At 37.7% G+C, this 22,287-nt stretch overlaps 1 protein-coding gene across 5 annotated transcripts in view; it reads left to right on the forward strand.

The window, feature by feature from the left end:
• TFCP2 (transcription factor CP2) overlaps positions 1-16,331 on the forward strand; it is a 53,158-nt gene extending 36,827 nt beyond the window's left edge. Inside the window, exons 4-15 of one of the 5 annotated variants that reach the window (XM_005206280.5) lie at positions 644-749; positions 2,574-2,680; positions 3,740-3,892; positions 4,603-4,713; positions 6,398-6,486; positions 8,375-8,423; positions 8,787-8,880; positions 9,739-9,829; positions 11,691-11,800; positions 12,252-12,394; positions 14,025-14,076; positions 14,901-16,331. In XM_005206280.5, the coding sequence (XP_005206337.1) occupies positions 644-749; positions 2,574-2,680; positions 3,740-3,892; positions 4,603-4,713; positions 6,398-6,486; positions 8,375-8,423; positions 8,787-8,880; positions 9,739-9,829; positions 11,691-11,800; positions 12,252-12,394; positions 14,025-14,076; positions 14,901-14,938 (1,143 nt within the window). In that variant the 3' untranslated portion in view covers positions 14,939-16,331. Of the gene's footprint in view, positions 1-643; positions 750-2,573; positions 2,681-3,739; positions 3,893-4,602; positions 4,714-6,397; positions 6,487-8,374; positions 8,424-8,786; positions 8,881-9,738; positions 9,830-11,690; positions 11,813-12,251; positions 12,395-14,024; positions 14,077-14,900 lie in introns of all 5 variants that reach the window. The other 4 variants (XM_005206279.5, NM_001083397.1, XM_005206282.5 and 1 more) reach the window with 4 other exon arrangements.
• The last annotated feature ends 5,956 nt before the right edge of the window (positions 16,332-22,287 follow it).

Genomic DNA, 22,287 nt, shown 5'->3' on the forward strand with positions numbered 1-22,287 from the left:
CCTCCTTGAGATCTTTAGAGAAGTTCCAGTGTGTCTTTGGATACTTGGTCTAGTAGCAAGGAAACCAGGAGCTACTGTTGATGAATAGCAGTTTTCTTAGTCTGGACTGATAGTAATGAACACAGTATAATTGAGATGGAGGAATCTGGTCAGCTGCTGTAGAAGATGATATAAGAGAGATGTCAACAGGCATGTCCACAGAGTAAGAGTAACAAAAGGAAAGCTGATGGAAGCAGCCCCTGCCTACCCTCAATGTTTACAGGTTGTGTGGTGGGTTAGCAAGCGAGGACTTGGTGAGGATTTCATATACATCTAAAGAACTGAGCCAGACATTGCATGGTAACAGTGGACACATGTATTAATGCTTCCAGTGGGAGTTCTTTATGCCTAGTTACCAATCAGGGCTGATGTTTAAGCCAAGTTTTAGTTATGGTACTAGTTAACTATGAGGATTATATTTGAGCAATTATAAAGTTTGCCTGGAAATATAGAATGGTATGGGTTTTAAAGTAAAACAGGTCTCAAGAAAAATAATTTTAGGTTGTGTCTGGAAGCCAGCTGGGGGTGACTCCTGCTAGTTTTCTTTGTCAGCACTGATTTTTAAGGGATCCTGTTATCATTTGATTTTGTTGCTTCCTTTTAGAGTATATTCCGTGTTGTGTTCCACGACAGACGGCTACAGTACACCGAACATCAGCAGCTGGAGGGCTGGAGGTGGAACCGACCTGGAGATAGAATTCTTGACATAGGTAAGTTAAGAGAATCCATTGCTTAGAAATGCCTTTAACTATGGTCTGTGAATTGGTTTTCTTTACTTGATATTTGCCTTGACTTACAATGCTCCAGGGGCTCAATTAACATGAACTAAGCATAAAATATTACTGGTGTAAAGATTTCAAAATTCAAGTTGAAAGTGTAGACACTTCAGTTCTGTAACAACTGCATCCATTACTAAAGAGTGCTTTTTGTTTTTGTTTTTCAATTTAGTTGTGGTAAAATATACATAACATAAAATTTACCGTTTTAACCATTTTTAAGTATACAGTTCAGTTGCATGAAGTACATGCCCATTGTTGCACAAGCCATCACTACCATCCATCTCTACAATTTTTTTCATCTCGCAAAACTGAAACTCTGTACCCATGAAACAACCATTTCTCATTCCTTCCTCTCCCCAGCCCCTGGCAACCACCATTCTACTTTTTATCTGTATGAATTTAACTGCTGTAGGTGCCTCATATAAATGGAATCATTATTTGTATTTTTGTGCCTGGGTTATTTCAGTCAGCATAACCCTCAAGATTCATACATACAGTAGCAAGTGTTATAGTTTCCTTCTCTTTGGGAACACTTATACACTGTTGTGGAAATTAAGTTGGTATAGCCACTGTGGAAAACAGGATGGAGGTTTCTCTGAAAGCTAAAAACAGAACTATCATATGACCTAATATTTCCACTCCTGGGTGTATATCCAAAAGAACCAAAAACACCAATTCAAAAAGATACATGCACCACAGCGTTCATAGCAGCATTGTTTACAGTTGCCAAGATGTGTGCACAACCTAAGTGTCCATCAGCAGTTAAATGGATAAAGAAGATGTGATACACACACACACACACACACACACACACATATACATCCAAGCTCTACAGTGTTAGCCTCTCTTCGTGAATATACTTTTAGTTCTGGCATCTGTCCTTGATCTCTTATTGGTTATTATCTCCTATTGGTAAACATAGTTGCTAAACAGACATAAGTATTACTAATTTTATCTGAGAAAACACTGGTTCTCCTTCAGGTATCTTGATATCCATTTGATAAACTGACTTTAGGATAAATCCAACACAGCTAATAGTGTGGAGTGGGACCCACGTAATGCTTTCTTGTTTGAATCATTGATATTAAAACAGTAGAGAAGTTATAGCACAGTTATAACAACAAATATTAGCTGGCCTTATCCCTCAATTTGAATTATTAATAGCAGTCAGGGAATAATATTTAAATACATGCCATATGGAACAGAAAGTTCTAAAGGCCATTCATTTTCCTCCCCTCTTGAATATAAGTTGTGTCATCCTATTATAGGATTCTTTGATGACTTCATGAGTCAGCTGTTATGTTAAATTTACCCACTTATATTTGTGATGCAGTGTTTTCTGTCTTTATTCGGACACTCTGCTTTATCCTTCTATAACAATCCTCTTAGTTTTTCTCTAGCAGTAACATTGCCCTTAAAACTGTAAGTGAAGCAGATTGTAAATTAAATTTTTCATGACACTAAACCCAGTGCGTAAACTAAATTTATCTTTAAGTAGAATTCTGGCAAATTAAAAGGAAACTACTCATAAATTGTCTTATTTTAAAAACTTTTTAAAGTGGAAAAAAGATGCTCAGAAGGAAAGTACTTAGGTCAATTTTAGCTCTAATTGAACTCTTTTTTGGCAAAAAAAAAAGTTGAGGGTGTATACACAAAAGTCTTGGTAATTCAGGACGAATGATAGAAGAATCGGTGCTTTCTTATTTAAACCCAGTGGCACCCAGAATTGTTCAATGATCACCATTTATTTCTCAGATATCCCAATGTCTGTGGGTATAATCGATCCTAGGGCTAACCCAAACCAACTAAACACAGTGGAGTTCCTGTGGGACCCTGCGAAAAGGACGTCTGTGTTTATTCAGGTAAGACGCTGTGGACAGGGCTCCAGTTTTGCAAAGGATTCAGGTAAGACACTGTGGACAGGGCTCCAGTTTTGAAAAGGATACCTTACCACCAGTTTGGTCCTTAAAGGATAAAAATGTATTAAATTTGAAATCTTTCCAGGGTTGCAACCTGTAAACCCCTAAACAAATGCAGACTTCTCAACATGTGAAAGCAAAGAGGAGTTTCTGAGTTGCTCTTCTAATTTCCCCAATTTATTTATTTGTTTCTCTCAAAAATACTTGCTAATGCATGCATAATATTTTATTCTTGGGATAAACTTACCTAACAGTTGTCTAGCATTGAGATTATCCTCATTTTTCAGTACTACCAAAGAAGTTATTTTGAACATCTTCATAATTAGAATCTGATTTTCATATCTGATTATGTCCTTTGGGTAGACTGCCTGAAAACTCATATTTGTAATAATGATAGCCAGTAGTTTATTGAGTGCTTCTCATCAGATAGTCACTGTGTTAACACTTTTTACCCATGATTTTAAGACTTTCAACAAGAATCCTGTGGAGTAAGAATATTCCTTGAGTCTTAGATAAGTTAATAACTTACCCAGGCAGGTATTTGGTCAACCAGGGCTCCACTATGAAGGTTTGTCAAGATCTTGGACTTTATGCAGTAGCCTAGCAAACAGTTTTCTTCACATTGCTCATGAGCTTTCATATTTACTATTCTCCCAGCATGGATGGTGCCTCTGTTTTCTAAAATCTACCATAAATTTCAGGAAAGTTTCATTAACAGAAACCATTTCTCTTCTATGTTAACTCTGTCTTTTCTGAAATAATTAATGAATTCCTCAGAGCAGCTTTTTGTTAACATTAGACCTGTACAATTACTTTGTTTGCATTTGTAAATCATTGAAGTTTTCCTCATTTCCTCATGAGAGTATAAATTCTTCATGATCAGAAAGAGAGTGTAAGGTTTTTTTGTAGGTGTTTAAAGGTTTTGCTGTTGCCCTAAAATGTTGCTGACTGGTTTGGCTCCTAATAGTACTGAAACCTGGCTGGATGGTATATTCTTTTCAGGTGCATTGTATTAGCACAGAGTTCACCATGAGGAAACATGGTGGTGAGAAGGGAGTGCCATTTCGAGTACAAATTGATACCTTCAAGGAGAATGAGAACGGGGAGTATACTGAGCACTTACACTCAGCCAGCTGCCAGATCAAAGTCTTCAAGGTATTCCTGGGCTTTGCGCTGGTCCTTGGACTTTTTTTCCTTGTCTTTCATTTGCAACATTAGTCACCAAGTGAGAAAGTCAGCTTGTCTCTTTTCAAAAACTATGAAAGCCCAGCCTAAATTGGAGTTACTGAAATAAGTACTGAGCTGCCCAGTAAAGAAGTTTAAATAGGGATGGTGGGAGAAGGGGAACTTGGAAAAGGGATTGTAGGGATATCATATGGATAAATACCTTCTCATTGCAAGATTCATTAACATGAAAGTATTTGGAGCATGACATGAAGTCCCCCTGTACCACTCTTACCCTGACCCCCCAACCTCTCCCCAGAGGTAACCAGTGTCAATAATTTCATATGTATTCTAATTCACTTCTGTGCTCTTATGTACACATGTACATAGATATACACGTATTTTCCTTTCTTTGAAACATAAACAGAATTGTATTGTATGAATTGTTTTGAAGCTTGCTTTTTTCATAACTATGTGCTTTAGAGATTTTTCCATGTCCGAAGCTATAGATCTCGTACTTGCCTTCAATTCCATTACACATTTAAATATCCCATTTTCAGACTTAGATTTAATGATGGATCTTGTCTTTACCTCATTGTATATACCTTTTTGTCTCACAAGTGATTATTCTAAGTTTGTAGAAGTAATGTTGAATCGAAGTGTGAGTACTTGAATTTAAAATGGAGTATTTCTCCTTTCAGCCCAAAGGTGCAGACCGAAAACAAAAAACAGATAGGGAGAAAATGGAGAAACGAACACCTCATGAGAAGGAGAAATACCAACCTTCCTATGAGACGACTATACTCACAGAGGTAAAAGGATTTCTTTGGGTGACAGTTTCAATCAGTACTTTTTACTCTTAAAAGAAATAGCCAATTATTTTGTAATGTACTATTAACCCTTGAATAACACAGGTTTGAACTGCATGGGTCTATTTATACATAGTTTTTTTTTCCCTGCTAAATATGTATTAATATTAAGGGTTCTCTGGTGGCACAGTAGTAAAGAATCCCTCTGCTGACGCAAGAGACTTGGGTTCGATCCCTGGGTCGGGAAGATTCCCCTGGAGGAGGAAATGACTACCCACTCCAGTATTCTTGCCTAGAAAATTCCATGGACAGAGGAGCCTGGCAGGCTACAGTCCATCGGGTTGTGAAGAGTCAAACGTGACAGCACACAGCTGTGGGCTACAGTACTACATGGTTTGCAGTTGAATACAGGGTGCAGATGCAGAGGACTGACTATCAAGTTATACCCAGGTTTTTGACTGTGGAAAAGGAGATGGTGCCCCTAACACCTATATTGCTCAAGGGTCAACTGTATACATATTATCATTACGTTGTATACCTAAACTAATATTATAGATATGTCAGTTATATTTCAATTTAAAAAAAATAGAAGAAACATCACTTCTAGTCTGATCAAAACTTATTTGTCCTCTTAGTTGTGAGGACTTATGAGGAATTAAGATTTACTAATCAAGATGTGCTTTTGAGGGACTTCTCTGCCAGTTCAGTGGTTAAGACTCCATGCTCCTGATTCGGGGGGACAGGTTCAATACCTGATTGGAGAACTAAGATCCTACATGCCGCACAGTATGGCCAAAAAAAAAAGGTGTGCTGTTCGACAAATGAATTTATCTACAAAACAGAAATAGTTACAGATATAGAAAACAAACTTATGTTACCAGGGGATCAGGATCAGGAAGGGAAGGATAAATTGGGAGACTGGGATTGACATATACACACTGTGCTGTGCTGTACTTAGTCGCTCAGTCGTGTCTGACTCTTTGTGACCCATGGACTGTAGCCCACCAGTCCATGGGGATTCTCCAGGCAAGAACACCAGAGTGGGTTGCCATGCCCTTCTCCAGACTTATACATACTACTATATATAAAATAGATAACCGATAAGGACCTACTATATAGCACAGAGAACTTACTCAATACTCTTTAATGGCCTATATGGGAAAAGAATCTAAAAAAAGAGTAGATATATGGTATATGTATAACTGATTCACTTTGCTGTACATCTGAAACTATTATCACATTGTAAATCAACTCTGTGTGTGTGCGCATGTGTGTGAGCATGCTTAGTCTCATCCAACTCTTTTCAACCCCATAGACTGTAGCCCGCCAGGCTCCTCTGTCCATGGAATTTTCCAGGCAAGAATACTGGAGTGTATGACAAAACCAATACAATATTGTAAAGTAATTAGCCTCCAATTAAAATAAATAAATTAAAAAAAAACATGTAGTTGAATTAAAAAAAAAAAAAAAGAATACTGGAGTGGGTTGCCGTCTCCTCCTCCAGAGTATCTTCCCAACCCAGGAATTGAACCTGCACTCTCTTGCGTCTCCTGCATTGATAGGTGTATTCTTTACCACTGTACCACCTGGGAATCCAAAAAAAAAAAGATGGGCTATTTAAGTAACAGTGTTTTGGTGGAACTCTAGAGTCATGTACTTTCTGCATCTAAATTGCCTTTGTTTTTAGTGTTCTCCATGGCCTGAGATCACATATGTCAATAATTCCCCATCACCTGGCTTCAACAGTTCCCATAGCAGTTTTTCTCTTGGTGAAGGGTAAGTCTAGAAAGTGCAATTAGCTTGTGTTTGTCCTAAAAATATATTATTTCATTATGTCTCCATAAGCAAAATCTTTGCAAATCAGTAAGAACTTCTATTTGGTCAGTCTTTGATGGAATTATATATTAACTGAGGTTTGGATTATTATTATTATTATTCAAAAGAGACTAAGTTTTATGTGGCCTTCCCCCACCCCACCCCATTATTTTACTTATTTATTGGTCATGCCACAAGACTTACAGGATTTAAGTTCCTCAACCAGAGATTGAACCCAGGCCTCTGGACCTCCAGGGAATTCCCTTCTCTCCACTCTTAGAAAATAGCATTATGGTCAGTGTTTAGTGATTTGCGGACTGATTTTCTGGACTTTTCCCTTCTTCCTCTTACTGTTTATCTTGAGGTTATTTCACTTCCTGATTATAGCATGGTCATTGGGAACTGAAACACAGTTGTACAGACACTAAAATCTGTTTGGTTACTTATTTAAAAATGGTCCTAACACCTAATTTATTATAAATCTTTGATAATTGGGGGAAGAAGGTAAAGGTGAGAGCGCAAATGAAGTTTTGGAATTATCTATGGGATTTATTTAGTCTTGCCTTATTGTCTTTATTATCACAGATAATTGAAAGTTGGCATAGATGCCTACTCCAGTTAAAAAAAAGTTGTCTTATAGTCCCAGCATTCAACACATTTTCTACATAGGCCATATTGAAATTTGAAATAGGTTGTGAAATGTGTGACTAGCTTGATTGTAATATTTGCTTTTGAGTTTGTTTAGGCTCTGTGTTCATGCTGCTTCTGAAAGTATTTAATTAAGATAACTTAGAGAATTCCCTGGTGGTCCAGTGGTCGGGACTCCACACTTGCACTGCAGGGGGCACGGGTTCAGTCCCTGGCAGGGAACTAGGATCCCCAGGCTGTGCAGCACAGCCAAAAAAAGGCGGGGACAGTTAGCTAAAATATTCAAAATGCAACTAACAATTAAAACTAGATAGCAGTTGCAGAAGGAGTAGATAGATAACTAAGGCCCTAAGATAAGTTGATTACTAAATTTGAATTTTGCAGCAAAGGCCAACATTTTTAAATAGAGAAAGTTATTTTTTGAAAGAAAAATCTGTTACCACCCTATGGATTATACTTATAGAGAATTTAAAATATTATGCAAAACTTAAGAGTTCTAAAATTTTCTCTTTGTCATGTAGTTCAATATTAGGCTCTAATTTTTCTCCCATAAAAGAAGTAAGCATTAGGGAAGAGGGACAAACTACTGAGAAAAAGAAGTGTAGGGAAAACTCAAGGGTGTGGAGATAGCCCTTGGATAACAAATTAGCACTAATTTTTGAAGCTTTTAAAAAAGTAATTATTAAGTGTTTATTACTTAATAAACTTACTTAAAAATATATACTTAAAAAATATATATACTTTAAAAATATACTTATTATTAAGTATAAAAGTATATGATGACATTTTATTGTATACTTTTTATTCTAATTTTTCTTGAATCTATTTGTGTATATTTATATGCTTCACATAGTAGTAATATATTGATTACTTTTATATTTTGATATTTTTAGTTTATGGTCTAATAAACTTATGTTAGTATTGTTTATGCCATAATTTAATCAGTCCCAACTTACTGGATTTTTTTTTTTCAATTTCTTCAATAATAAAAAATGACATAGTTTCTACTGCTCCCCACCCCAAAGTCTTTATGCTAAAATAATAGATGATAGAAATGTTGGATCCAAGAGTTAAGAATGTTTTATGAGATAGTACAAATTCCTGTAAATCTCTACCTTTAAGACTTACAATGATGCAGAGTGAGATGACAAACCCTACTACGTTTCATGGACTCATCCTTTCATTTTAAATGTTTCTTTAGAAATGGTTCACCAAACCACCAGCCAGAGCCACCCCCTCCAGTCACAGATGTAAGTCCAAAGTTAAATGTCAGTTACTGGCCATGTCTAATAATACTTTGGTGACTGTGTGATTCAGTAGAAATTCCCAACTTTTAGAGAGTATTATTCATTCTTTGACTAAGAAAACTAAGCAAACATTAAATTTTGACTAAGAACCAGATACTGTGCTGTATTTAAGGAACTTTCGGTCTAGTGGGGAGGATAAAGATGGAATTTCATGGGTATCTTGCATGGTTAGAGAAAGAAAACCTGACGTATAAACAGCTTCCGAGCAAACTCCGTCTGAATGTGGGTGTATTTGGCTGTTGTAATGTTTACCTTTTTAAAGTTGAGTCTGTTTAGTAACCAAAAAAAATACTTTCCCTTTTTCAGAACCTCTTGCCAACAACCACACCTCAGGAGGCTCAGCAGTGGTTGCATCGAAACCGTTTCTCCACGTTCACGAGGCTTTTTACAAACTTCTCAGGTTAAATTTGCTTGTCCTTTGTTTTGCCAGCATGGGATTTCTTTTATACTTTAGGAATTCCTGATATTCCTGTGTTATTGGGGGAGGAAGAGGCGGCTCTTAATGCATTTTTCTGATTAAATGAATTCCATTGAACTCTTCAGATTTTCTCACCAGCTGCAACTGTGCTGTGAAATACTCAAAAAGAAAACCCTCTTAAACTCATTTAGAAATATTTATTCTATACAATACCTTTAAAATATATTATCCATACAGTATTTTATCAAGGAGCATTGCAGGTAGTCTGAAATTCCCCCCCTGATATTACTATATTTTCTTTGCACATTTCACTTTTATTTAGCATCATCTCCGTAGTACCACGTATGGTAGGAATATATAAATAGATAAGGCATAGTTCCTGTTCAGTCACCATCTAGTATCAAAGAAAATCCAAATCAAAATAAAACCTCGAAATAAGGAAAACAAATAGTTGTGATGCATTAGATAAATGTAGACAAAGTGAAGCATTTGGAGAAGCGTCTGGAGTTAGGGAACATGTGTGATGCGTGAGGTAAATTTTGAGGGCTGAGGAGGAGTCTGTTAGTCAGACAGCAGAAGAATATTTTAGGCAGGAGGAACAACTTACTTATTAGGCATGGTCAGTATGATGAAAGCATAGGGTTGAATGAGTAAGTTAATTGGGTCTGAATTGAGAAGGGAGAGGATGCAGAGGCCAGGTCATGGAAGGCTTTATATACCATGCAAGAGATTATGACTATAGCTTACTGGTAATGAGGTATCCTTGTAAGAGTCCATTTTAAAAGTCATTAATGAAGAGAATCTTTGCCTTTATCACCCATTTGCTTATATTTATTCCAGGAGCAGATTTATTGAAACTAACTAGAGATGATGTGATTCAAATCTGTGGCCCTGCAGATGGAATCAGACTTTTTAATGCATTAAAAGGCCGGTATGTAATTAGTGTTAACATATCAGTGGGGTCGGATTCCAAATGGATTTGGATTCAGGGACTCTTCACAGTACTCTTTGTGCAGCTAAATACATCTTGTCAAAACATTCTATTTGAATTCCAGCTGTGTGCCAAATAAAGATGAAAATTATCTTTTCCTGTACTTGATCCAAGAAATTCCTCACGATATTTCATTTTTCATTTCCAGGTAGTTTTTTTCATTTAATTAAATATTCATTGTCCCTATTATGAGCCATTAGGCTTTAGTGATACATTGATGAGCTTTCTGGAGAGAGAGAGATAAAGATGATATACAATAAGTATTTTGAATAGTAATAAGTGTTTTAAAGAAAAATAAACAAATAAAAACAAAGTTGTAGCTTGTAGAGTACTCAGAATATAGTCAGGGAAGACCTTTCTTCAGAGGGGATATTTAAACTGAGTTATGAGAAGGATGGAAGCTTTGGAGTCATAAGGGAAGAGGGTTTTATGCAGAAGAAACAGCAGGTACAAAGGTCCTGAACTCAGTTTTACTAGAGAAGAGATCATTCTTAGGTTTTGGCAGGAATTCATGGAATGTCTGCTTAATACAGAGTAAGAGTAATGCCTGAGAGTAATTAAGCAGAGTGATTAATGTCTGCTTAATTTCAAGTCTCTGTTTGGGATTTACAATTTAAGTAGGTAGTAGTAATATTGGCACCCCACTCCAGCACTTTTGCCTGGAAAATCCCATGGATGGAGGAGCCTGGTAGGCTGCAGTCCATGGGGTCGCGAAGGGTCAGACACGACTGAGCGACTTCACTTTCACTTTTCACTTTCATGCATTGGAGAAGGAAATGGCAACCCACTCCAGTGTTCTTGCCTGGAGAATCCCAGGGACAGGGGAGCCTGGTGGGCTGCCGTCTATAGGGTCGCACAGAGTCAGACACGACTGAAGTTACCTAGCAGCAGCAGTAGTAATATTGATGGGAAAAAAATACAGGTCAGTGCCATAGAACCAAATCAGTGACTAAATAATGAACTAAGATTATGAAGTATTTTTGTTTATTATTAAAGATATTAAATCAAGTTGGAAACTTTTAAGCAAAGAGGTGAAATTCAAGGGTTGATTACTAGGCAAAAAAGAATGGATCATTCGTTTTTAAATGTATTATTTTCAGAGCATTTAGAAGTAGGAAGGAATAAGGTGATCAGAGCAAGAGGTGATTCAGTATGGTTGCCTATGAAGAAAGAACAGAAAGGCTAAAGCTGACTAGGAGACAGTCATGAGGGAAATGAGATTTTCTAGTCTGTGCCTGGAGAATCCCAGGGACGGTGGAGCCTGGTGGGCTGCTGTCTATGGGGTCGCACAGAGTCCGACACGACTGAAGCGACTTAGCAGCAGCAGCAGTCTGTGGCATTGGTGCTCTTAAGTAAAAGGTATATCTTTGAACCTTAAAAAACAGTGGCTCACACATACTGAATCCTTCTAACCTTTACATCAGAGGTTACAAACTCAATGACTACAGAGGCCACGTGTAAATGAGTGACAGTCAACCCTAGGATGTACTGAAGAATGCATGTGAACCATGCCTGTGGGACAGCTGATTGGATTTTGTTTTGAAGAATGAGGACCTTGGATTTTTCAAGGAAAACCAAAGATTCAGAGGTTGATGATGCCTTCTGTCGGAATGAATTCAGTTAGACACACACACACACCCCAGTGAGGAGTAATAATTCATAGCAAATGAGCTACACTGGTCCAAGGGCTGCCAGTTTTCAACCTGTGCTGTATAGTATTAATGTAGACACAAAGGTTCTTCTGTAAAATGTGCTCACCATGAGAAATGTCACTAATAGTTTTTTTTTTTCTCCTCCTTAGGATGGTGCGCCCAAGGCTAACCATTTATGTTTGTCAGGAATCCTTGCAGCTAAGGGAGCAGCAGCAACAGCAGCAGAATCAGCAGAAGCATGAGGATGGAGACTCAAATGGTACTTTCTTCGGTAGGTTGTTCTGGACAGGCCAGGACAGATATGAAGAAAAACGAAGAGATGACTTACGAACGTGTGTGATGGGAATTTATCAGGCAGCAGAGTCAGTATTTGCTAAAAGTAATGGTAATTGCTCTAATGTTTATTGAGTTCCTAATGTACACCAGGCACTATTCTCAGCACTTTTACAGGATTTAATTTTTACGACTGGTGTCTCCTCGTTGCAATAGATTTTATTGTTCTTCCCCAACATTTAGGTGAGGAAAATGAGGCTTAGGGATGTTAAGTAATTTGCCCCAGGTCGCACAGCTAGCAAGTGATTGAGCTGGGATTTCCATTCAGGCAGTCTGCTTCTGCATCCTTTAGAAAAAGTGGGCCTTTGTAGTGATCAGATTGCCTTTAAGAGCAGAGAAACTCTGTGCTGACTGTCTTTGCTTTCTCCCTCTTGCAGTTTACCATGCCATCTACCTAGAAGAACTGACAGCTGTTGAACTGACAGAAAAAATTGCTCAGCTTTTCAGCATTTCCCCTTGCCAGATCAGCCAGATCTACAAGCAGGGGCCAACAGGCATCCATGTGCTCATTAGCGATGAGGTAGATTGCTAGCACAGCTGAATCACCAGATGACAGTGATCTGTCTGCGCATATGATGGGAGCAGGAGCTGTTCCATGGGGGCAGCATGCTCTGTTTTCCAAGACAAGACGTTTTCAAACATTTTTGTTTGTTTACCTCCTAAGATAATTTTTTAAAAACTGCGTATCCCCTTGTACATTTTTAGATTGACTTAATAGTTTTTGTTTTAAATTTAAATAGTGGCAAAAAAAGTGCCCATTTTGGGGAGTATTATAGGACATATAAAAATGAAATGATTGCTTCATTTTTCTAACTATGTTTCATGTAACCTGAATGCAAGAGTAATTTAATACCACTGTCATCTGTTTAAAAAAATACATGAATATACTTTTTTAACAGAATATTTATATCATTTCTTTGTTTTCTTAAGCTGATATTTTCATTCACTTTCCCCATAGAATTTCATCTTACCATAGTCTACTTTTATGCTTGAATATCTTTTATTAGTTTTTCCTACTATATTTCTTTGAAACAAAAACTTGTTTCAGTGAAAATTTAAAATTATCTGTTCTGGATAGAATTATCGCCATAATTGTACAATTGATTAAAACAACATAAATGTATTATATATTTTGATAAGTAATTGTTAAACATTAAGAAAAAACTTATTAAAAGTACATCTAGGTAGTTCCCTGGTGACCTCATGGTTAGGATTCCAGGCTTTCACTGCCAAGGCCTGGTTCAATCCCTGGTCCAGGGACCACAAGTCATGTAACTTGGCCAAAAATAAATAAACACAATGAAAGTGCATATATTAATGAGATGGATGAGATTAACTGATTCCTTACCCATTCTCCCAGACACAATTAATTCATAGATAAATACTGCCTATTGATTGCTAGAATGGAATAGAGTTCAACATCAATTCCATCCTGTTTTTTTTCCCCTAGATAAGAAATACTGTGGAATCTGATTCACATAAATTGATAGATAGGAATGGATGAAGTTTGCTATAATAGCATTGCTGGATTTTTTTTTTTAACTTCTGGGTTATGTGCCAAAAATTACATAGTGATGGTATCAAAAATTTTTTTGAATCATCTGTCACTTGACAATTTGTGGTTATGTCACTCTTCAAGTCTGGTGAAAGAATTGAAAACTTCATGGCTCCAGGACTATATCACCCAGTCATTCTAGTTCTCATTTGCAATTACACTTTTGCATGCTGAAGGCTTTTATAGCCTAGGGTAGTACATCTCCATAAGATCTCAGGAGGGTGAAACTCTTGCCTTTACTTTATAAAATGGGGAAAAGGCGTTTGAAAAGGGAAGTGAGAAAGGAAAACAAGAGGTTCTCAGGTGGTTTTAGGAGAGAACAGACATAGATGTTTAATTCCTCCCATATGGGCCTGTCTGGATCTATGTGCCCCTTGGAAAGTCCCGGGGTTAACCCAGGAAAATGCATTCTCGAACTTTAAGAAAGCTGTTTCAGAGTGTTTAGCTTTTAAAGCTTTTGAAAACTAAACAGGAGAGAAAACAAAGCAAAGGATTGTTTTTCATTTATATCTAGTATAATGAAAATCCACATAGGCAAAATAAATACAGCAAACCAAGGTTTTTAATAACCAGCAATATTTCCTTGTTTTTTCAGATGATACAGAACTTTCAGGAAGAAGCCTGTTTTATTCTGGACACAATGAAAGGTAATAAAAAGTAAGATAAATGCCTTTTTCGAAGGAGTCTGAGTGTTTTTTAAAATAGTAATTCTTTGAGGAGAGAGGGAAAATATGAACCACCATATTTGAGATAAAGAATGTGACATTATTGGAGATTATTTCTTTATATGAATTGCCATTGTCAGAGTAGACAAAGTGTGACTTTCTGCCATCAACTTTTACCTTCCATGGACAAGTGATGAAATTGAGGCAAAATGTTGTTTTTCTAGTGTATATTTGTTACATGTATTCTGTGATAATTAATAAGTATACTACACTTTGTCCTCCTGTTTTTTCTTTCTCTAAAGAACCTTCAGTTCAGTTCAGTCAGTTCAGTCACTCAGTCGTGTCCGACTCTTTGCAACCCCAAGAATCGCAGCACACCAGGCCTCCCTGTCCATCACCAACTCCCGGAGTTCACTCAGACTCACATCCATCGAGTCAGTGATGCCATCCAGCCATCTCATCCTCTGTCATCCCCTTCTCCTCCTGCCCCCAATCCCTCCCAGCATCAGAGTGTTTTCCAATGAGTCAACTCTTCGCATGAGGTGGCCAAAGTACTGGAGTTTCAGCTTTAGCATCATTCCTTCCAAAGAAATCCCAGGGCTGATCTCCTTCAGAATGGACTGGTTGGATCTCCTTGCAGTCCAAGGGACTCTCAAGAGTCTTCTCCAACACCACAGTTCAAAAGCATCAATTCTTCAGCACTCAGCCTTCTTCACAGTCCAACTCTCACATCCATACATGACCACTGGAAAAACCATAGTGTTTTGGAGGTGACTAAAGATGATTCTTTTTTCTTTTTCTTACAGCAGAAACCAATGATAGCTATCATATCATACTGAAGTAGATGTGGCTGCTGCTTCGTTCACCTATGGGAAATTCTCCTCTTGGAGGGGATCACAAATGGAGATTTGAACGGCTGTAGCAACCTGACCTGTCTAAGTGGGGGAGTCAGAGGCATAGGCAGAACCCCAGCCATCTATGTTGGGGCACACATGGATTTCTGCCTGACATGCATTTCTGCAACTGTTTCTTAGTTAACATTTCTGGATTCTATTGTTGTTGAATATCAATAGAAACTCCACATCATTTAGGGTGTGTGTGTAGGGCATAATGATGATGAGAATTGTGTGATGTTTAATGGAAAGATGTTAAATTTTGTGGTATGCAGCCCATGTAATTTTTTTTCTAACATAAAAGCAAACATCTATATTCCATAAGACTAGATCCTCAATCTTTTTTGCCTGTGAAAACTTTATCAAAGAAGAGAAATGTGGAGAAAGAACAAAATTCTTCTTTTAATTCCCCCCTAATTCAATGACGAATAGTAATTTTGGCTAACATTTATTGCACATTTAGTTGTGCCAGGCAGTGTGATAAGTTCTTTAAATGGATTATCTTGTTTAAATCCTCTTAATAACCCCATATGAAGTAGGTAATGATGATCCCTAATTGAAGGTAAGGAAATGGAGACACAGAGCGGCTGAAGAGCTTGCTGAGTAACAGGCAGCTGGTAGATAGTGACATGAAGCGCAGACCCAGGCGGGCTGGCTCGTGTTCACTGCTGTGACTGCCCCCTCACAGTCCTCTGTGCGTGCCATCATTTCTTACTGTGGCTCCCCTGGTGAATCACACGTAACAGTGAGCAAGAATTGACAGAGTAACACCCAAAGGGACAAACCACACCTAAATAACGACGAACCAATCAAGAGCTACAAAAAATGAAAACACAGACACTTTCAAAGCATCATTAGTTGTCAGATTCACAGAATTTAAGGCAGTGAAAACCAGGGACTATCTGTTATTCCCCACATTCACTATTCTTGAATGACCTCAAACTATTTATTAATGAGTTAGACTAACCTCTGCTTTCTCTTTCCCCTCTGCCTCTTGTCTTGGGATAGGAAGTTCTCTTACTCATGTAGCGTTCTTTTATATAAGCTTTACAATTCATCCCCACCCCATTCACATTTTTCCCATAAACTTTAGTTCTTCTGATTGTAATTGTGTGCGCTTGTGTGTGTGCATGTGTAAGACTGTGGGTCCTTTTTTCACATGTAAAGTTTTATCCAGAAATCCCTCTACATGTTATGCTGAGTTGATAAACAATAATGTTCAAAAGATTCTGTATTGGATTTGGATCTGTGTGTGTGTGTGTATTTTTAAGCATTTGATAAAGTTTAAATGTTTTTATACAGAGATTTTTGTTGTTGTTCATTAAAATCAACCTGCCAAATGGTCTTGATTTCTTTTGATTTGAAAGAAATTGAAAAATTTTAAATTGGAAAATTAAAGTCAAATGACCTTATTTAAAATTGACCTGGACAGCTTGACATATTAGGCCGAAATACTTTTTTAGTGACTGATTACTGGATGTCTGTATTTTTCTTTGGAGGGGGACATTTCTAATTGTATTATGTTCCTAAGACTGGTTCTCAGCCTCAAGGGAGTCAGCTGTCTCCCCAGCAGGCTAATTTTTATTTTTATTTATTTATTTATTCCAGTCCTCTGAATGTTAGGCTGGGAGGATTGGACTTTTAAGGTCCTTTCTAAATCTGAATCTGTGACTCTTGTTTACTGTAAATGATACAGAGAATTCTATTAATATATTTACTATAAATTTTATACTTGTTAATTTTTACTTGGAGTTAGAGGATTTTTTAAGAGTAGTTCTCAGATTTATATAGAGATGAATTTATATGTTTGTAATCATAGGTCTTCAAATTAACTAGGACATCTCTTAGGCTTTCTTTAGCTCCAAAAAAAATATTTGTAGTGCCAGTGCTGTATAATTGGTAAGAATTGGTACAGTGATAGAACATTGTAATTATTCAGTTTCCTTTAAAAACTTTCATTTGTTCACTATCGATCTTTTCAATTAAATAAAAAATTTAAACTAGCTTTTTCATAATGAAAGTAATACACAAATTGATAAATTCAACAATAAAGAAATTCTACTTATAATAACTATTATAACTTATGATAAAGTATAACTTTTTCTACTTATGTCCTAGTCCCACTCTATAGAGGTAGTCATTGCAAAAAGTTCCTCTCTCAAACACACAAACACACACACATATGCAGATGGGCTCATGTAGTATTAATGGTCTGCAGTTTTCTTTTTTGTGTTTAACATGTCTTGAACATCTTTCTATATTAAAATTTATAGTTTGACATCATTCTTTTGAAAAATGGCCATTCCCTATGAATGGCATTTAGGCTAAGTCCATTTAAGCATATATTCTAATAATTTTTTGCATTTATTTCTAAGATACTTTCCAAGGAATAAAGTTGGCTGGATTTTACCTCTTTAACCATGTGATAGTTGGTATTTAAAATAAAGAAGATGGTTTAATATTTCCAGTAGAGTGAGGCTATATAAGAAGGAGAAGGGTTAGACTTTAGACCCTCCTGAGAACTGTAATAGCATCCTATTTGACTTAGCATTGTCTGTACCGTCCCCTTGAAGTGTAATAGGTTCCATCCAGAAGAATCTATAGTATAAAGACTTTGATAGTTAAAAGGGAGACATTGGAAAGTAAAAGGATCATTGCAGAATTCTTATGGATTGAATACCAGTCACGACATAAAATGTGATTACTAAGTAATGAGGTCCCATATTATGCCCCAAGGATAAGAACATTTGCCCACATAAATGATTTAAGAAGCCATTTAAAGGGAGCGGAAATGGAGGTTGTCATTTTGTCTGGAGAGAGATTACAATATGACAAATACAAGACAACTAGAGTCTGAGAGACCTGAGAAAGTGAGGTCCTCATGACGGGGTGGACGTGATTCCTGGAAGTCTGGCACCGTCAGGCACTGGGTACGCTATGAGGGGCAGAGCACGATCTGACCACTGTGAGTTGGAGGAGCAAGGGGAAGCTTGGCAAGTGGAGAAGGCTTGGCATAATGTCTTAGGCTTAATGAAAGAATGTTCTGAAAACCCTTTGTATCCCCAAGTGTTCTGAGAAAGTCTTTTGTATAGGGTTGCTGCAGAGATTTGGGCTGTCTTCAAACTTCCATGAAGTACTGGCTGAAGCTTCAGCATTTAGTTTTGAAAGTAACACAAATTTCAGATGCAGATATTTTAAGTCAGGACTGAGTTTTTCCTTCTCCACTAAAGCTTTTTTCTCTGGCCAATACCTAATAATTCCAGGTAACTTGGGACCCAAGAGCTCAAACTGAACCTTTGTATCATTTTTCTGGATTTTTAGTTGGCTTTCTTGGCTACGGATGATTCCTCTATGGCAATCTGATCTGTTATGGCCTCTGCTGGTCTGTTTTGAAAACTCCAGCCTCACCAGGAATGGCACAAATGCTCCCATCTAGCTGTATCTTTTTACTGATATATAAAACAGTCCTATTTCATTCTTCTGCTTCTCCTAAAAACTGCTCATATTTTCTCAGTTGTGAGCTAAGGTTTTTCCCGCTAAAATATATTTATTTTTATTTGTGATTTAATTTTTGTTTCATTATACAAACTCCAAGACTTAAATGAGGAAGAAAGATGCTCTACGTGATGTGAAGTTAATGGCATCAGTACTTGTTTTCTGTTCTATTAATACTTTATTTCTCCTCCTTGCTTCTTTTAATGACCTTTTATTTTACCTTTGACCTTAAACTCCCATCTATTTCTACTTCCTCCCTTTTTCCTCATCTTTCCTCTTCACTTCCAGATTTCTTCTATATTTTTCTTTATGAATACTGGCCTGTTCAACAAATTAATTTGGAAATTACAACTAAATATAGCATTTGCATTCTCAAATTCAGAGATGTAAAAGTTGTTTATGGGCTTCCCTGGTGGCCCAGTGGTATAGAATCTGCCTACCAATGTAGGAGATGTGGGTTCAATCCCTGATCTGGGAAGATCCCACATGCTGTGGAGCAACTAAGTCCTTGCACCACAACTAAAGCCTGTGCTCCAGAGCTGGGGAGACGCAACTGCTGAGCCCACTCGCCCTAGAGCTTGTGCTCCATAGCACGAGAAGCCACGACGAGCGGCCTGTGCACTGCAACTAGAGAGGAACCTCCCCTCACCACAATTAGAGAAAAGCCAGAGCAACGCTGAAGACCCAACACAGCCAACTTAAAAAAAAAGTTGCATATGAATTACAATTTTCAGCTGGATTAATATCAATTATAAGAGAACTTGGTATTTAAAAAATACTAATGTGTTACTTACTATGTGCTATGCTGTGCTTAGTTGCTCAGTCATGTCCAACTCTTTGCAACCCCATGGACTATAGCCTGCCAGGCTCCTCTGTCCATGGGATTCTCCAGGCAAGAATACTGGAGCGGGTTGCCATATGCCCTCTAGGGACTCTTCCCAACCTAGGGATCAAATCCAGGTCTCCTGCATTGCAGGCAGATTCTGTACCGTCTGAGCCACCAAGGAAGCCCTCAGGAGGTAAACAGCAATCTGCAGTGATTAAAATGAGGAATGTGTACCTCACCCAAACAGTACTATTTTGTATTATGTGGAATCTGTGGGGACATGAGTAATAACCTAGGTTTATTCTGTTCTGTGGATCTGTGTTTTTGTGTATTTGTGTAAGGTGAGGTACACATTCCTCATTTTAATCACTGCAGACTGCTGTTTTCTTTGAGTTCTTTTTTTTTTAATCACTGAATCGCCAGTGAATTCTCTCTTTCTGAATTCTAATGTCTAGTTTTTCATTTAAGGGTTTAATTAATATCTTTCCTTAGACATCTGTATAACTTTGCTTGAGCCTTTCATTCACCTTTTTTAGGTTTATTAAGCTTGACTTCTCTAAATTCATCCTTGCACTCTAGCTCCTCAAAAATGGTTATTTTGCTTTATTAATAGATTTTTGTGTGTCTTACACACTTATGTACATCAATTTGTGAGTGTCTTTTTTGAAACTTTCCTTGATAAAACATACAGCTGCTTCTTGTTTGTGCTTTTCAATTGCTATGGCCCTGTCTTTCTCCCAGATTTGCTCTACTGATCTCTTTTGGTTAGTGTGGAATTAGTCACAAAGGTGCCTGTCTCTCTAGATCTGGATTCTAATTAAATGTAAATTAGTAAAGTAACATACAGCCTCAGGGCTAAATCTACAGATTCCCTATTGAAAAACAAGTAACAGTGGCTTGGATTTTTATCTTAACTCTTTCTCTAAGCATCTCAGCACAGAGTATCCTCTGATCTATTCATTTTCAGCCTCCCAGGAGAGTGTACTCTTTTATCTTTTGTTTGGTAAAGAGTGGTTGATAAAATGTATACTTTGGTGTCAGATGAACCCTTGTTTAAATCTCAAATCTTGGGCTTCCTGGATGTGTCCTTGGACAAAACAATCTCTTAAACCCCAACTTTCTCATCTTAAAAAGGAGATAATTCTTAATTCATAGGGTTGTTAAGGAGATTACAAAGGATAATAAGTATAAAACAGTTATGTCTTGTTGCAGTTTTATTCCCTTGCTTAATAAATTTAGGATACTATTGAAGGCAAGATCACCTCTACAACTGAAAGACAGACGTGTAAACACTGACCAGGATATAAAATTTGACCTTTGGTTTTTGTCTTTGTTGTTCTTGATCATCTGTCTTTCCTTCCTACTTGAGTTTTTTGCCCCTAAAACTCACCTAGCCATGAATTATGCATGGTCTGGAACAAAACAGTCACACTTAGAATTAGATGTCATGTCCGTTGCTATAATTTACATATTAATATTAGCATTTCTTTTTTACTTTTCCTTATAACTTCTACTCTACTGCACTCCTAGTCATTTGACCTCCACTGGTCCTGCTTGGGCTATAAGCAGAATCACAATTATTATGAGTGAACTGGCACCATTGTAATAACTTACCTAGTGATTCTATCAAGACAATGAAATATGGTGAATAAGTGGCTCTGTGAGAAGTGGTTGTGATGTTTGTTCTAACAATCCAGATGATCTTTTTGACTGATCTATAGCTTACTGGCAAACTGGATTCTGCTGTCTTCTCAAAGGATGTGCTAACTTTGCTTTGACTGTCTTCTAATTTGGTGTCATTAACCAAGAAAGCTTGGGTATTGAGGCTGATGGTACTCTGACAAATTTCCCTGACTGACTGCTCAGATTCTAGATGTGTTGGTATATGAAACACTTTTAGCCTACCCAACATGGCCTTCGGGCTACTTTTTGTTACTCATCCCACTGACTCTAAACATTCTGGGGTCTTCTCTTCCTTTTTGATTCCTGTCTGTCCAGGAAAAACAGAATCATCAGATCAGATCAGATCAGTCGCTCAGTCGTGTCCGACTCTTTGCAACCCCATGAATCGCAGCACGCCAGGCCTCCCTGTCCATCACCAACTCCCAGAGTTCACCCAGACTCACGTCCATCGAGTCAGTGATGCCATCCAGCCATCTCATCCTCTGTCATCCCCTTCTCCTCCTGCCCCCAATCCCTCCCAGCATCAGAGTGTTTTCCAATGAGTCAACTCTTCGCATGAGGTGGCCAAAGCACTGGAGTTTCAGCTTTAGCATCATTCCTTCCAAAGAAATTCCAGGGCTGATCTCCTTCAGAATGGACTGGTTGGATCTCCTTGCAGTCCAAGGGACTCTCAAGAGTCTTCTCCAACACTACAGTTCAAGAGCATCAATTCTTTGGCACTCAGCCTTCTTCACAGTCCAACTCTCACATCATACATGACCACAGGAAAAACCATGGCCTTGACTAGACGAACCTTTGTTGGCAATGTAATGTCTTTGCTTTTGAATATGCTATCTAGGTTGGTAATAACTTTCCTTCCAAGGAGTAAGCGTCTTTTAATTTCATGGCTGCAGTCACCATCTGCAGTGATTTTGGAGCCCATAAAAATAAAGTCTGACACTGTTTCCACTGTTTCTCCATCTATTTCCCATGAAGTGGTGGGACCGGATGCCATGATCTTCGTTTTCTGAATGTTGAGCTTTAAGCCAACTTTTTCACTCTCCTCTTTCACTTTCATCAAGAGGCTTTTGAGTTCCTCTTCACTTTCTGCCATAAGGGTGGTGTCATCTGCATATCTGAGGTTATTGATATTTACCCCGGCAATCTTGATTCCAGCTTGTGTTTCTTCCAGTCCAGTGTTTCTCATGACTCTGCATATAAGTTAAATAAGCAGGGTGACAATATACAGTCTTGATGAACTCCTTTTCCTATTTGGAACCAGTCTGTTGTTCCATGTCCAGTTCTAACTGTTGCTTC

This window comes from Bos taurus, chromosome 5 (genome assembly GCF_002263795.3).
Source record: "Bos taurus isolate L1 Dominette 01449 registration number 42190680 breed Hereford chromosome 5, ARS-UCD2.0, whole genome shotgun sequence".
Classification (NCBI taxonomy): Eukaryota; Metazoa; Chordata; class Mammalia; order Artiodactyla; family Bovidae; genus Bos; species Bos taurus.